This window comes from Neltuma alba, unplaced genomic scaffold (genome assembly GCF_004799145.2).
Source record: "Neltuma alba isolate B1F8T4 unplaced genomic scaffold, ASM479914v2 tig00010672_pilon, whole genome shotgun sequence".
In the NCBI taxonomy this organism is placed as follows: domain Eukaryota; kingdom Viridiplantae; phylum Streptophyta; class Magnoliopsida; order Fabales; family Fabaceae; genus Neltuma; species Neltuma alba.
Window position 1 is genome coordinate 172,148 of NW_021635514.1, and position 15,351 is coordinate 187,498.

Here is a 15,351-nt window from a genome sequence, read left to right on the forward strand (position 1 = left end):
TGACCTTTTTAATGAACGGGGAACTACGGCTACAAATATTCATAAGCGAGGATTACAGATGAATCGTAATTACGGTGTGAAAATTTATGCTGTTTTTTTTTTCACTTTTTTTTATTAAAAGCATGATAAATTCATATTCATATTTTTAGTGATAATAAGATCGGTATAACCGTGTAAGCCTTTCAGTTCATATATCTAATTATTAATTTTATTATATATTTAATGTATTATTTCCTTTTAAAAAAATATTTCCAAGTAAAAACATAGATTCCGTGTCTGAGTATTGCCAACCATCCAAGTCAGAAGCCGTGACAGCTGGAAGCAGCAGCGCAAGAAACTACGCGCAAGCCCCTCTTCTGGGACAAAGCGGAAACAATTTAATTGCAATTTTTTAATATATTTAAATTAATTAATTAACTATATTAAGAGTGGAAGGCAGTGATATTTTTCTTTTTGCCTGGAAAAGAGAATATATCAAGGAAGGCCTAATTCCATTGCTGCTCAGGCCAAAAAAAAAAAGGGGGAAAATTCCATTGCTGGCAAAGTCTTTTCACGAAACTACCCTTTAAAATGACGTTGTGGCGGTGCTGCTAATGGTTTGACAGATGGAACCCTGTTACTGTTCTGTTTCCATGGCCTGCATCACGACAACTAACGGGCTCCGTCTTTTCTTCGATAATGGTGAGATTGAGCCCTGACTGACTCCACCGGCTCTGCCGGTCACCTCTCCCCTTTCCGATCACTTCAGTTCTGCACTCGCCACTGTAGTGCGTGCTTCTCAGTCAGAGCCCCCGTTTATAGTTTTTTTAACAGTTACGACGCACTGACTTTTTCGGACCGCCTTGCCCTTTCCCTCTCATTTTTCTACAACCGGAAAAAGTCTTGTTCATTTTGTTTTTCTCATTCCGTGATCCTTCTTCTCTTCTCCGTGTCTAACTCTGCGGAATCACTCTGCGGAGGAAGAACACAGGGAAGGAAATAAAGAGACTCGCAATGGATTTCGGAGCTGTCACCGCTAAAAAGTTCTCTAACGGCTACGGCGTGCCGGGAAAATCTGCATATGACGGTGTTTTTGCCTCGCCTGTGAAGTTTAGAGCTCCTAGTTTGGCCTCCTCTTTTGAAGATTACTGTGAAATTTTTGGTGGTTCGGAAGCTACTATAGGATCATCGATTCCGGTTCTTGAAGTTCCTGAGCTCAATGAAACAAAAAATTTGCTCGACGTTCAGCGCTCCAAGCTCGATTATTCGAAGGTCTTCGGAGGGTTTGGGAATCCGGATACTGCTGTACCTTATGAGGAGCTGTTTGCCGAGCCTAAGAAGAAAGACAGTTTCCACAAGCGAGCACCGTAAGTTAGCTTGCATCTTTCTCATTAGGCTTTAGTTGGAAGGAACTTCATTCGCACGCCCGCCCTTGGTATTTACTTGAAATCAAGAATTTTTGGTCATTGCCAGAGCAATTTTCTATTACTTGTTTTGCGATTTCGTCATTTTTGTCGCTCATGCGGTTCTTTCACTGGAAAACTGCATCTTCTTCTGCTCTGGATTATTTGTTTTTTTCTTCCAGTTTGTTTAAGTGCGTGGGCAGTAGAACTCCTTAACTGCGTAGATTAGTAATTACATATATTATTTTACGAGAAAAATCCATTGCCCAGGGAGACAGTTCCGTGGAATTTCCTTATCCCGTCCTCCATTCCTTCTATTCTACGTCACTATTTAAGGAAGTCTTGTCTGTGAAGGTTTTAGCAGGATTGATGTCATTAGGCCTTCACTCTCTTCTTTCTTATTCTCTTCTAAGAAAGTTCCTTCTTCTTCTGTCATTCTATTTGTGGTGGCTTTGATCATTGTCAAATTTTGTTTTTATTTCTTCACTGGATGGTGTTTTGTGCTACATTAGTATTCAGTATTTCCTTCGCCAAGTGGAGTGCGAACAAACGCTGCATGTTTCTTGAAAATAATGCAGATGTGAACCTTAATGGTTTTCTTGACATTTGTTATTTTGTAGTAGCCAAGATAAAGGAGGAAACCTATCTAGCCAAGGAGATTCTTCTATTTGTTCAAACCAGGTCCCACGGGTGTCACAAGAAACATCATATGGTGCCAAAAAAATCAATATGTCATACCACAAAATTAACCAAGGAAGTGAGAACATAAACAATGGCACAACGCACATAGCTCAGCTCCATGCTGTCCCTGCTTATACTTGTTTAGTTGAAGAAGTCAATCCATTGAAGATAAACAAAGATGAGCAGTCTATACCTGAATTGCAGCATGCTTATCCTGGTAGTGATTACGCAGAGGGAATTAAAGAAAGGGAATATTGCACAAAATCAGTTAATGATCCCTCACCTGACAGTTCTACAAATGAGTTTTCCAAAGTTGGAGTCAGATTTCAAGATGGATCTGATTCGATTAATATGTTTTTCAATGCATCTGAGGTTAGCCGTGGAAGTGATAGTTCTAAGAAACTATCTTCCAACGGAGGGGTTAAAGTTCAAGAGAGCTCTGATTCAATTAGTATGTTTTTAAATGCATGTGAGGGTAATCATGGAAATGATGGAACGGATTACATTGAAGTGCCTAAATTTCAGACTGTAGGAGGTAACTTGGATGACCATGGCCATGCTGTGAGATCAGTGGCAGCCCAATGTCGACTATCAGCATCTGAAGCTGCTGCTAGTGCTGATTCACCAGGACACTTAGATGACATGATAGATTCAAGTTCAGAGGCAGCTGCCTCTGTGGCTGCTTTAAGGAAGGCAATAGAAGAAGCTCAACAAAGATTAAAAGTTGCCAAAGATTTGATGCAAAAAAAGAAAGAAGGTTTTCCTAATCACGTAAAACGAAGACTCAATAATGACTTGAAAGCTGAAGGAAAAAAGGAAGACGAATTCGTGAATAAAGCAATGAGACACGAAGGGACTAGTTTGGGTCAAACATGTGGAGAAATGGATGTTTTACAACGAAAGTCTTCTGTGACTGGAAAGCCAATGATGAGAAAAGAGCAAATAACCTTAGATCTCAGGGCTGAAGAAATGTTTGTGGCTAAAGACTTCGTGAGAGGACCAGAGAAACTTGAATCAACTCTAGCTGAACATATTAAAGGGGAAGAAGGTGGACATAAAGAGGCTGCTCACGAGGAAACACATTTTGATTCTAAAGATGCAGAAAATAACAAGGAAGTGTTATACACTGTAGATGACTATCACTTGTGTGAGAAGAATGCCGGTAAGAATGCCTTTGGGAAGCAAGAAGAACCTCATCAGCCAACAGAAGTGGTTGAGGGACCTTGTGAACCAGAGGCTAATGAAGAAAAAATCAATGTAGATGATGAAGCAGGCGATGATGAAGAACTTGTGGATAAAAAGATGTTTATGCATGAAGAACTTGTAGATGACACTAAGTTAGCTCAAGAAACACCTTCTGGAGCAAAAGACAAGAACTTGGAGTTAGAAGATGAGCCAGTAACTGATGATAAGGTTGCACCTTTCCTTGAACAGGAGGACTCTGAAAGAACGATAGGTGAGGAGGGGAAGTCAATGGTGGATGAGAAAAAAATCAAATGTAAATCAGAAGATGAGGAAAAGGTCGAAGGACCCTGTGAGCAGGAAGAATGTTCAAGAAAATTGAGGGATCATCAGGAATTCATTGAGCTCAAGAAGAATGATACTCAGGAGGAGATAGAAAGTGAGGAGAAGGTTGAATCTTTCAGTCGTCTAAAGGAATTTGAGTTGAGGGAGGATATGAAGTCCATCGAAAGTAGTAAACCATCCAATATTCATGACTCGTGTTTGATAATTATGGAAAGACAGATGGAGAATTGGAGCTTTGTAGAAGAACAAAAGAAAATGAAGAAAGCTGTTCTTTTGGCTCTAAATCATGAGACAGAACATCATTATCAGAGAGAAGGCAATGAGAATAGGTTTGGCAATATCCATATGCAGGAAATTCTGGAGGATATTCTGGGCCATACTGATGATGAGGAAGAATTTCATGAAGTAATGCTAAAAGATAGTGACTTTGATAGAGGTGACCAAGTTGAAGATGCCAAAGAGGATGAGATGGAAATCAAAGGAGCTACTTATCTGACTGAAGAAACTGAGAAACATAGCAGTGAGCCAGCAAAAATCTGTGAGGAGAAAAAAACTGAGGAAGCTGATAGAACCAGAGAAATCAGTCCTAACAATGAGCTCGATGGTGATAACTCAAGCAAAATTGAAGTAGCTGCTGATACAACAGTTGAATGTGGTAAAATTCCAGAAGTAACTCCAGAAGAGTATTCTCTTAGCGAGCAAGATGAAATACTGGTAGCAAGTAATGCTTCACCCCAGCATGAAGAGAAATGCAATGGACCAGAATCTCTTGAAGTGATTAACAATCTTAGGGAACTGGAGCTTACATCCACATTGGCTCAAGGTGCCCTTCAACACAATGAAGCAATGAACCAGATGCAGCATGCCAATGAAACAGTTTCCTTTGACAGCGCTGCCACAGATATTGGTGATCCTCATGAAAATGCGGAGCAAAATCCTAATGATTGCTGGGAAGAAGCTGAAGATAACTGTAATTTGGCAATGCCTGTTGAAGAACCATCTCCCGAATTGCGAGACGTCTTTAAATACATGGAGGAGGATGAAGATGGCTTGAAGGCCAAGATAGATGAAAATCGATGCAACTCCTCTTATGAGGAAATCTTGGTTGACAATGAAAGTAGCATGGAAGCATCCCAACCACCTCTTATGCCTGAATGGAAATCCAGCACCTTTGGTTGTCAAGAGATTGAACAAGCTCACAGCAATCTAAAGAAGAATTATGAAGCAGCCCTAACTATGGAAGAGAAGAAAGCAGATGAGACATCACAAAAGCTGAAGCCAGATGTGGACCACCTCAAGAAAAATGAAGGAGCAAAAGAAAAGCAAAGAGAAAGAGAAAGAGACAAAGAGAAAATAGCCGTAGAAAGAGCAATCCGAGAAGCACGTGAAAGGGCATTTGCAGAGGCCCGAGAAAGGGCTGCTCTGGAGAAAGCTGCTGCTGAAGCTCGTAGAAAAAATGTTTCTGATGGACGGGAAAGGCTAGTAAAGACCACAGGTCAGGCAAATGAAAAGACATCAACTGAGAGGGCGGCTATGGAAGCAAAACTCAAAGCTGAGCGTGCTGCTGTAGAGAGAGCAACTGCAGAGGCACGGGCCCGGGCCCTAGAAAGGGCACTGTCTGAGAAGGCTGCTTCTGAATGGAGAAACAAATCTGACAAGTTTTCCACAGAGAAGTCTTTTGGTGCTTCAAGAGATAATGGAATGAAGACAAACTTCCACTCCAAATCTTTCAGCTATGGCGGTACGTGATTTTGAACAGTTCTGCTGCAGCTGACCTATCTCACATCTTTTTACATTTCTTCATTTGCTGTTTTAGATTTTTATAGATCTTGTACAATTTTCATATTCTTGATGAACTTACTAAATCTTCAGATACATTTGATGGAGCTAATGGAGACTCTGCTCAGAGATGCAAAGCTAGGTCTGAGAGGCATCAAAGAATAGGAGAACGTGTGGTATGATTCCTGGTTCTGCAGAGATTCTCGTCTACAATGTCATTATCATCTCTTACGGTTTCTTTATTCATTCTTCTTGAATCCAGGCAAAAGCTCTGGCTGAAAAGAATGCCCGTGATCGTCTTGTGCAGAAGGAGCAAGAGGAGAGAAACGTAATCTATCGGTTTTGCATTCATGCCCCTGATTGACTTTTTGCCTTGTCTGTCTATAATCTTCTATTTTTATCTTCTGGCAGAGGGTCGCAGAAGCTCTCGATGGTGATGTTAAAAGATGGTCAGGTGGCAAGGAAGGAAACTTGCGGGCATTACTTTCGACATTACAATATGTATGTGTAACCATTTTAAAATTATATCAAATTTAATGTTCGCATATGCTGCTTGACATCATATCTTCCAGGATGGCATACTCAATGCATCGTAACTGCTATGTCATGTTACTAATATAATGATTTTAGTGCCTTTCTGTTAGTCTGGCCTTTCTCATTAGATTTATTTTGTTATGCCTCTTGATGTCTAATTCGCAGATACTTGGGCCCGATAGTGGTTGGCAGCCGACTCACTTGACAGATATAGTAAGCACCACAGCTGTAAAGAAAGCTTACCGTAAAGCCACTCTTTTTGTGCATCCAGACAAGTTGCAGCAGCGGGGAGCAAGCATTCAGCAAAAGTACATTTGTGAGAAGGTCTTTGATCTTCTAAAGGTGCGCCTTTCATCCCTCATTCAACAGTATGAAATATGATTACTCAATTATTGCTTAGCTTTATTGTCCTTGCGGCCAAAAGAGGGGGGAAAATGAGCATTCTTCCCCGAAACCAATTAATAATGATGCTTACTAACTTAATGATTATAATTCCACAATTTGTCTCTTACCTTTGGTGGATCTTCTTAAAAATCTTCAACTGACTGTAAGGTTGACTACATTTCCCCGTCATATATCTTTATAATAATCTCGATTATATAAGAATTTGTTCAAGTCGTATTTTTTGACGTTTTCATTTGACTAGTTTTCAATTTCCCATTGTAATTAACACAAGTTTAGTGCGAAGTAAGGAGGCGAACAAATCAATCATAATCATTGTTTGAAATGTAGTAAAGTGGATATTAACTTGTATTTATTTTTGAATAATCTCTCGATAAATATCTGAACTAAAACTATTTTTTTATTATTAAATCATGATAAAAATTGGGAAGTTGTTTTCCCGTGTTAATTAACTCCTAACTCATGATAGGACAATGTTTTTTTTTTCCTTTTTTTTTTTGAGACACCGATTTTCCCTCTGATGAATAATAATATAATAGAAGGTAGACTAGAACATCTTATACGTTAGGGGGTTATCATTATCACTTTATTATTTATCAACTATGGATTTAAAATCTTAAATCGGAAGCATACCGGTGATTCCGTTTCTAAAAATTTAAAATTAAAAATGCTTTAAATCATCAGTCGGAAGCTGCTTGGCATTTCATTTATTTATTCTATCGTTTATATCTCTGGTGAATAAAAGATGAAAACTTGTACATTTGTGGTGAAAACTTGGTTACTTGAAATCTTGTGATTTTATGTTATGGGAAACACATAGTTGTGGAGTTAAATTTTGATGCTGGGGTTAAATTTGATGCTTACTTTCATCTCCAGGAGGCCTGGAACAAGTTCAACATGGAAGAAAGGTAAACAATTCTGGAGGCTGCGCTTCACATGGTACGCAAGGGAAGTGACCATTCTTCAAAGCATTTTTGTTCATTGTAAAGTGTAATCAACGCGCCCAAAATATAAAGGTGTAATCCCCACGCTGGGCAACATTTAAAATCTGCAATGTAAAAGCAGTTCCAGTCCCGTCTACATGTAATGAAACTTTTATTATGCATTCGTCAACCACCTTTTTAACCCCCTCCCCCCAACGAAGTGAGGCTCAAAATGCAACGTACTTGAAACAAGGCTCAAAATCAAACATGTTGAAATGCACTACCATAGCATAGTTAACAATATCGTGCATAAACTGCCAAGGACTAAAACACTCATATTTAAACCCAACTCGGAATGCAAATTTTAAATTAAACTAACTCAGACCCCTGAAATTGAGCATTGAAACGCCTTTTTCCAAGGAGATCAATCAACATGGCCATTGACACTAATTCACCTTCCAAGTGCATGAAGCATTATTGCATTTTGTGCATGTAATCGGTTCTCTGCTTGTGGGAAGACAATTGAATACGGAGCTTCAATGACTTCATCTGTAACCTCCACCCCTCTTTCCGCTGGTAAGCAGTGCATGAAAAAAGCTTTCGGACCCGCCAAGTTCATAAGACTTTGGTCTATCTGTAAAATAAATTGCAATTTATAAGGTCGGATCGTCAGTTCAACAGTTTAAGCATTGCTTGCCACACCATTAATAAGCCAACGGCTTAATACTTAATACCGATCTATGACAACTGGGGGGAAGGGCCCTCAGGACCCCACCATTTTTGGGGGGCGTCACATGATATCTAATTCTTCTAAGACCTCGAGACATTGACAAGCCAACCCATCCTTCAAGAAATAGTAGCTACTTTATTGACCAATTTATGTCTTGCTTTGGGTTATGTTAGGAATTCACCACTTATAAAAATAATTAGTTATTTTTTATTGACCAATTTATAAATTTCGGTGTTATTCATAATCAGAACGCTGAGGCTTTCATTTAGTTCTGATTGGACCATATCAGGCCCAACAACTATGAAAATATGAAGGGTGTTTTGTGCGTCTCGCTTAAGGAGACAGGGTCGAAATCCAAGAGTAATCTAAATAGAAATGACATCCGCATAAGAACTTGAATAATTGCCTACCATAACTCAAAAGTAACATACTCGTGAAAAATAATGTCATCTACCTGGAAACCTTTGAACACTTGGCGACGGTAGGCAGCCTCTTCCTTTTGGCCCATGCTGGCCCAGACATCAGAATAAACAACATCAGCTCCTCTAACTGCTTCTTTAGGATCATTAGATATCTCAATTTTGCTGATTCCAGCCTTCCTTGCCTTCTCAACTGTTTTCTCATCAGGTTCAAAACCTTTTGGACACACACAAACGAAGTGAAAAGGGATGACAGATGCCAACAACAACCACGAATGAACAATATTATTTCCATCTCCAACATAGACAACCTGACATGTATTGCGCATTGCAGAACATAATCAGAGAATAAGTAGTTTAGAATGCTACGAAGTATTAGTAAAAAGAAAACTATCATGGACTAACAATATAACCAAACCTTGGTTCCTTCCAGCCGACCAATGTGTTCAATCATAGTAAGGGCATCAGCCATTATCTGACAGGGGTGGTTGTAGTCTGTCAAGCCATTGATGACTGGCACAGTTGCATACTTAGCTAGATCAAGTATGTCCTGGGGGCAAAAAACAAGAGGAGGTAAAGCAAAACTAATTAATATTAATTTCAATCTCTATTCTGGTTTATTCTGTCCACCTTTTTAGAATTAATGAGCTCTTAGAGCACTCAATTAAAACTGTGGGTTTTGTAGTGCTTTAGAAGTACGATAAACAGGACCAATCACCTACTATTTTGACACTCTAGGCTTGATGGCTATATTTACAATACAGAGCACAACAGTTAAAACCTAACAAGTGTAAGAAATCACAATTATAAGCAGACTACATACGAATATACTTCAATTCAAACTACCTACCCTAGCAAACCAAAGACCAGAGAATTGATATAATTTTTTCTAGATTTTCTTGTGCTTAAATTCATGCAACTGCAACAGAACGAACCAACTCTAATAAACAGAAGTAGTAAAAGAGGGACCCCTCCATCGCACTCTGATTCAACGTGACACGTGAAAAATAACTATCCAGATATAATGATTTTGAATTGAAAATATAATAAGTAAATTTACATGGATAAAAAGTGAACAAAAAACACTAGTCTTGCAAACCAAAAGTCACACAACATATAACAATACAAGTAACTCACCAGCATACCTGATGTGCAAAAACTCGGGCCATAATTATGTCATTATAGCGAGACAAAACACGTGCAATGTCACGAGTTTCCTCCCGCTTACCCATTTGGATATCATCAGGTCCTAAATATATAGCATGTCCACCCAACAATGTAAATCCAGTTTCAAATGAAACCCGTGTTCTCATGGATGGTTTAGTAAAGATCATTGACATTGTCTTCCCCTTGAATGGCAAGAAGCTCCTGTCACCTGACTTTAATAGAGCCTTCACCTCAATGGCTCGATCCAAGATCTTCAAAATAGTATCCTTATCAAAATCATTTATATGGAGAAAATCCTTCAGGTCAGCTTTTTCTGCAGAGCCAGGAGAACATTTAATTGGTTGCTATTTGATTGGAGAACATCCTTAAGGTCAGTTTTCGTTGAAATATCACAATAGCTGTTTAATTTCTAGAAAGAGTTGAAATGTGTTGCTAGAGCGGAACAAAATCGTATCCAAAAAGCTTAAAAATTGCTAATGCATGGATTTATGTAGGTAACGCGTCATTCATAAATTCCAAACCATAAAGAAGCTATCTGATTAACACTGAACTCAGTTCATCAGGTTAGCACTTCCACATTCCGGAAAAGGTCGCTTCTATCACGAGCTATATACTACATCTAATAAGGTTTTAAACTACTGATCAGCAATTTTAAGCTGACACAAACAGGAATAATAGACACGAAGAGTTCATGAATACTCATGTGGAGAGACAATCAAATATGAATTAGTTCTGTATTCATATCAAGCTTGTAACTCAGACTGAGAGTTCAGTTGAAGATGGTAACGTCAACAGCAACTAGAACCCTCCTCCACACACCGGTATAGAACTCTTAAAAACTTATCACACACATTTCCACGCGAGATGCAGCAATCCAAAATCTGTACACATAAATGAGAGTCCAGCACATCTAGCAGAGTTGTTTTAGCTATTGCGATTAGTATTGCACGGGTTCAAACAAAATAAAATAAGAGTTCCTAAAACCCTAGGACGATGGGATTTCCTCCTACATCATATTATAAAATAAGTGATAATCAAGCATTGCAACCGGGGAAGTTATTGAGATGGACATAAAGCAGTTGACGAAGAAAAGTACCTTTACCACTGACCGATGACTCAGCGGATACAGCAGAAGAGGTCCGGCTCTGGCATGATATTTTGAGGCGAAATGCCGGAGAACTCACTGGAGAAAAAATCGTAGTGCCAGAGAAATGAGCACCATGACGGAGCTTCTGACCGTAGAGAGGGGGAAATGCAGAGGATCGAGCGGTCTTATCAAATCGTACTGCACAGTGACATGAACCAGCAGCAGCCATTGTAGTGCGAGCGGGGTAGAGCGTAGAGTGTGGCAGTTTGGAGTAGCAGTGGTGGCTGTGTAGTCACTTGACTGGGGTTCGATATATATATGGGCAAGTACTTTAAACTGAAATGAAATAACCTCGCTTTTCCAAGTAATTTCACTTGCGTGCCACTACTTTTTATGTGTTGGCAATATGACACCTAAAGCACGGTCGCCACGTAAGCGCGTATTATGTAGTTAGTTGCTCGTTCTTCTTTTTTCAGGGACCAAGAAAAAAAAAAAACGTGCGTGAGTCAGCCGATCTCTTCACGAGCCAGCAGATTTCCCGTAGGAGGAGAAGGCGACGGACGTCGGTGACGGAGACCGAAGGTGAAGGCGTCGAGCCGGGCGTGAAGTTTTCTTTTCTTTTCTTTTCTTTTTATTTTTTTGAGGTCGCCGAAGAAGGTGAAGCCGTTGTGAATATGAATATGGAAGACGCGGGTGACAGAGAATTATAATTGTAGATTGAAGGTCAAATCATGTGTGCGAGCGCGCGGCAGGCCTCAGGCGTGGGATTAGGTTTTTTTCAAGGGTAAAATAGTAAAATGCTAACAGAAATGTAATTTTTTTGACATATAAAGTTTTTTTAAAAAATATATAAAAAACACTTTAATTGTAATATCAAGTGCGAGATGGAGATCAGTTAAAAATAAGGCTTTCTGGAAAAACTACTGGGCAATCTGGGATCCAGACCGTGACACAGGCCAGTCCATTTAGTGAGTACAAGGCTTTTCTTGGGCTTATCAAATAGAATCCAAAACTTAAATGGGCTTGCTTGAGAACAAGGGGGTGGCCCGGCCAAATATCCGCTAGTTTTACTGATGAATTTTCTTTTCTGTGAGAATATTGATAATTAATATTGACTCCATATATATTTTAGAAATATATATATATTTTTGAGTTTAAAGTTATAAATTTTACCAATTAAATGACTTCATATAGAATTATCACTGCTCAAATGGGCAAAAAATAAAATAAAACATAAAATTTGAAAAGGGGGGATTCATGATAACTTTAATTATTTGTGCATGAATTTCACAACAAAAAATTATAGTGAAAAAGTATAAAAGATTCTAAAACAAGTTTAGCTTTTAATTTGTTAAACTTTAAAAGAGTTGTCTATAGATCATTAATAGTCAAGGAGAATTTATAGCTTGGCCAAAGATAAAAATATAAGAAAGACTGGGACTTGTTTAGTTTCTTGTTTTAAAAATAATTTTGTGTTTTTAAAAACAGAAAAAAAATTTATTTAGTAATTTATTTTTAGTTGATAGTTTTGAAAAATAAAAAAACAGTAGCATGTTTTTAAAAACAAAAAAATCAAAATAACATTTACATGTTTTTTGTTTTTTATTTTAAAAAATTGAAGAAATATTTTTCTCTTTTTATCTATTACCCACTATCTATCACTTCTTGTAACAACTACCACCTACTAAATGTGATTTTTTTAATAATTTTTTCAAATATAATTTTTTAAAAAATTATTATCCAAACATTTTTTTTTCAAAACTCATTCTAAAAAATGATTTTGTAAAATTGTTTTCAGGAAAAAAAATATACAATAAAAATCAAACATGTCCTATTGTTTTGATTTATGTAGCTTTGATTTGATCATAATTCCTAAATTTTGAGTCAGGACAATTTAATTTCTATAATTTTGACTTAGTAGCAATACAATCATTAAACTTTGATTTTATGCAATTCAATATTTATATAGTTTTAACTACTTAAAATATTATTCCGGTAAAAAAAAACTACTTAAAATATTGGTTTTTTTAAAAAAGAATACTGGTTGTTATATTTTAGAAAACAAAGGGATTAAAGTTTCAAATAATTAAAATTGTAAAAATTAGATTGTAGTTAGTTTAAATTCAAGACTTGTATTCCAGTCAAAATTAAAGTCCTTTCTTGCACTGAATATCTGAATGATTTGTAAAATTAAAGGAGAAGATCATTAGAACGGAAGTCAATAATAAAAACCACACGAAGGCGATCACCGGATGGCATCCGCGGTCATCCCCCATTGGGTCCTCTCGCAGGTATCCTCGTTACGCAAAGTCGGTTGGATTACTAATCCAACCACGTGTCCATTTCCGCTTGCCGTCGTGTCGGTGTCAGACGTCAAAACACAAAAAATAAAATTAATCAATGAATTATTAATTTTTATCTAATTTAAAATTCCGTCAATCACATATGCGGTTCTTTCTCACAGTCACAGACCTGTCCTTGCGTGACAGTATTGGGAGTTGGGAGACATGAGGGCTAACAAAGGAGATCACGTGCCGTTCTATGACTGGCTAAAAACGACACGCCCACTCCAATTTTTCCATCCAATGTTGATTTCTTCATCTCAGCAAACTAAATAATGATGGGCCCACTCCCCCAATTAGTCTTTTCTGCCCTGCGGCTTCTGAAAGGAAATTGCCAGGAAATTAAACAATACCCCGGTCAGCCTCCTCCTTTAGTTCAGAGTACCAATAACCCATTCGTTCAGTGAGAATGAAACTGAATGGCAAATAAAATGATGCTGTGGACGTGAATAGTTTTTATTAATTAAATCAAAAAATTAGTAAAGAAGAAACAGCTATCGTGGAATAATAACAGCACGTGCATAATGCATGTTGTTCGTCTCAATTCACGTATGATGAAAGAAAATCATTTTGCAGATATATGAAAAATCCTTTTCTATCAAGAAAATAACGAGAGAAGCTGATTCATATATCTCCAAAACAAATCAATTCATAATATAATTAGAAGGACGGAGTGCATTCTTACCAAATATTATATATATATTATTTTTACATCCAATTAAAAATAAATAGTTAAATGTAAATGATGATATGACATAATGGATGGTTGCCCGGAAAAGAAAACATGGCACGAGCGGGTAGGAGATTGGGTTGGAAGTCACATGCAATGGCTCGAAATTTTTAATAAAGGGGTCAATCTCATCTTCTTTTCGTCTCCATCACACTAACACACCATCACGAGGCCCTGTCCTCTTCACTTCCAATGTCATGAAGCATCTTTCCACCTAATCGTCTCACAACTGGCTGTGAAATGTGTATCATGCTCGTATTGCTCTGTATCGGGATTCAATAAATGCCACGGCTATTTTCCACGGGATTGTTTTTCAGAACATCATGGGTCGGGCGACCAATAGAACAATAGGTGATTTTTATATAGAAAGCGACACCATATCTTCAATGAACAATGCATTGTTGCTCTGATTGCGCAGGGGGAGTCATTTTAGCATTCAGAGTTCAAACCGCATTTACTCCATTTGATTCTACTCCATTTCATTTCAGTCTTCTCTCTTAAAATTGGGGATGGAAAGTGACAAAAAAATAGCAGACACAGAGTATCAAGAGAGCAAAACCTTGTGAATGGTATTTAAATAGTGAAAGGCACCGAAATTGGAGATGAAATTATCCTGTCTTTTCATTTTTTTTTTCCCCCGGGGGGGTGGGTTTCTGAAAGTAATTATCTGTGATATGTTAGGTCAGGTATTGACTATTGACGCTTCCCCGTGAAATAAGGTCACTCGTGTCGGCCACTCTTCTTCTTCTTGTTTTTTTATTTTGATTTGGGGGGGGGGGGGGGTGTCTCCTTTATTCCATGCTTAGTCCTCAATTGCGCATATGAATCTTTGGCTTGTCCTCATTAGATAGCTGTATTAAGGGATCAGATTCACTAAGATGTTATTTAGACTGTGCCCGTCTTATTCTAGTTGACTCCCTATTCAAATGACCAAGGGCAGTGGATGAGATTTGTGTCGTACATAAAAGGCATTCTAACTCGGCAATTTCGCCGCGATTGAAGCTCTTCTCGAACACAGCTCGACGATTCTCTTCTTCATTAATACTTGGGTTGGCTGGTTACAGTTGAACCTTTTTTACGGGATGCGCCGCGCATGACTGCCCCTTTCAAACTTCGATATATGTTTTTGCTTGGTGTTCCTGGATATATCTTTTGAAAAAAAAAGTTATAAATTCTTTAAAAAGAAATACATGTGTTTCTTGAAAGGGCAGTTAGCATCTTTTATTTCTTATTGAAAAAAAAAGGACTAAAAAATATAGCCATCGATGATCAACTATTCTTTTTTTTTTTTGGCGTCACAATTTAAGAAGTTCAATTAAAAATTAATTTCTATATCCGTGTTATACGCTTGACGTACCAACTAATTTACTAATTTGCCACTCCTCAAACTACATTTTATTTTTTTGCTTCTCAAACTGCATGGTGGAAGGCATCGCTAATCAAACTGATAAGATATTTTGTGGGTTGAGAGACCGAGAACCTTTTACTACAAGACTAATTATAATCCGAGAATCCATCTCCAGGCTCCACCCAATCTTTTGATCCTTACCTACGACACTAACCCATCCAGAAGTCCATACCCCACAATTTTGAACATAACATTGTGCAACCTTTATTTTTTTTTTTTGAGCTGATTGTGCAACCTTTA

General features: G+C 37.9%; 2 protein-coding genes across 2 annotated transcripts; one reads left to right on the plus strand and one right to left on the minus strand.

Moving 5' to 3' along the window:
• The first annotated feature begins 691 nt into the window (after positions 1-691).
• On the plus strand, positions 692-7,418 carry LOC114758192 (auxilin-like protein 1). The gene is made up of 7 exons (XM_028947221.1): positions 692-1,346; positions 2,003-5,331; positions 5,463-5,545; positions 5,632-5,697; positions 5,781-5,870; positions 6,069-6,245; positions 7,182-7,418. Exons 1-7 carry the CDS (start codon positions 994-996, stop codon positions 7,215-7,217), a joined length of 4,134 nt encoding a protein of 1,377 aa, XP_028803054.1. The 5' UTR covers positions 692-993; the 3' UTR covers positions 7,218-7,418.
• A 53-nt stretch (positions 7,419-7,471) lies between these two features.
• LOC114758195 (ornithine carbamoyltransferase, chloroplastic) lies at positions 7,472-10,882 on the minus strand. The gene is made up of 5 exons (XM_028947224.1): positions 10,641-10,882; positions 9,523-9,857; positions 8,796-8,927; positions 8,413-8,688; positions 7,472-7,862 (listed from the first exon to the last, which is right to left on the minus strand). The coding sequence occupies exons 1-5, from the start codon at positions 10,858-10,860 to the stop codon at positions 7,680-7,682; spliced, it is 1,146 nt and encodes a 381-aa protein (XP_028803057.1). The 5' UTR covers positions 10,861-10,882; the 3' UTR covers positions 7,472-7,679.
• Positions 10,883-15,351: the final 4,469 nt, after the last annotated feature.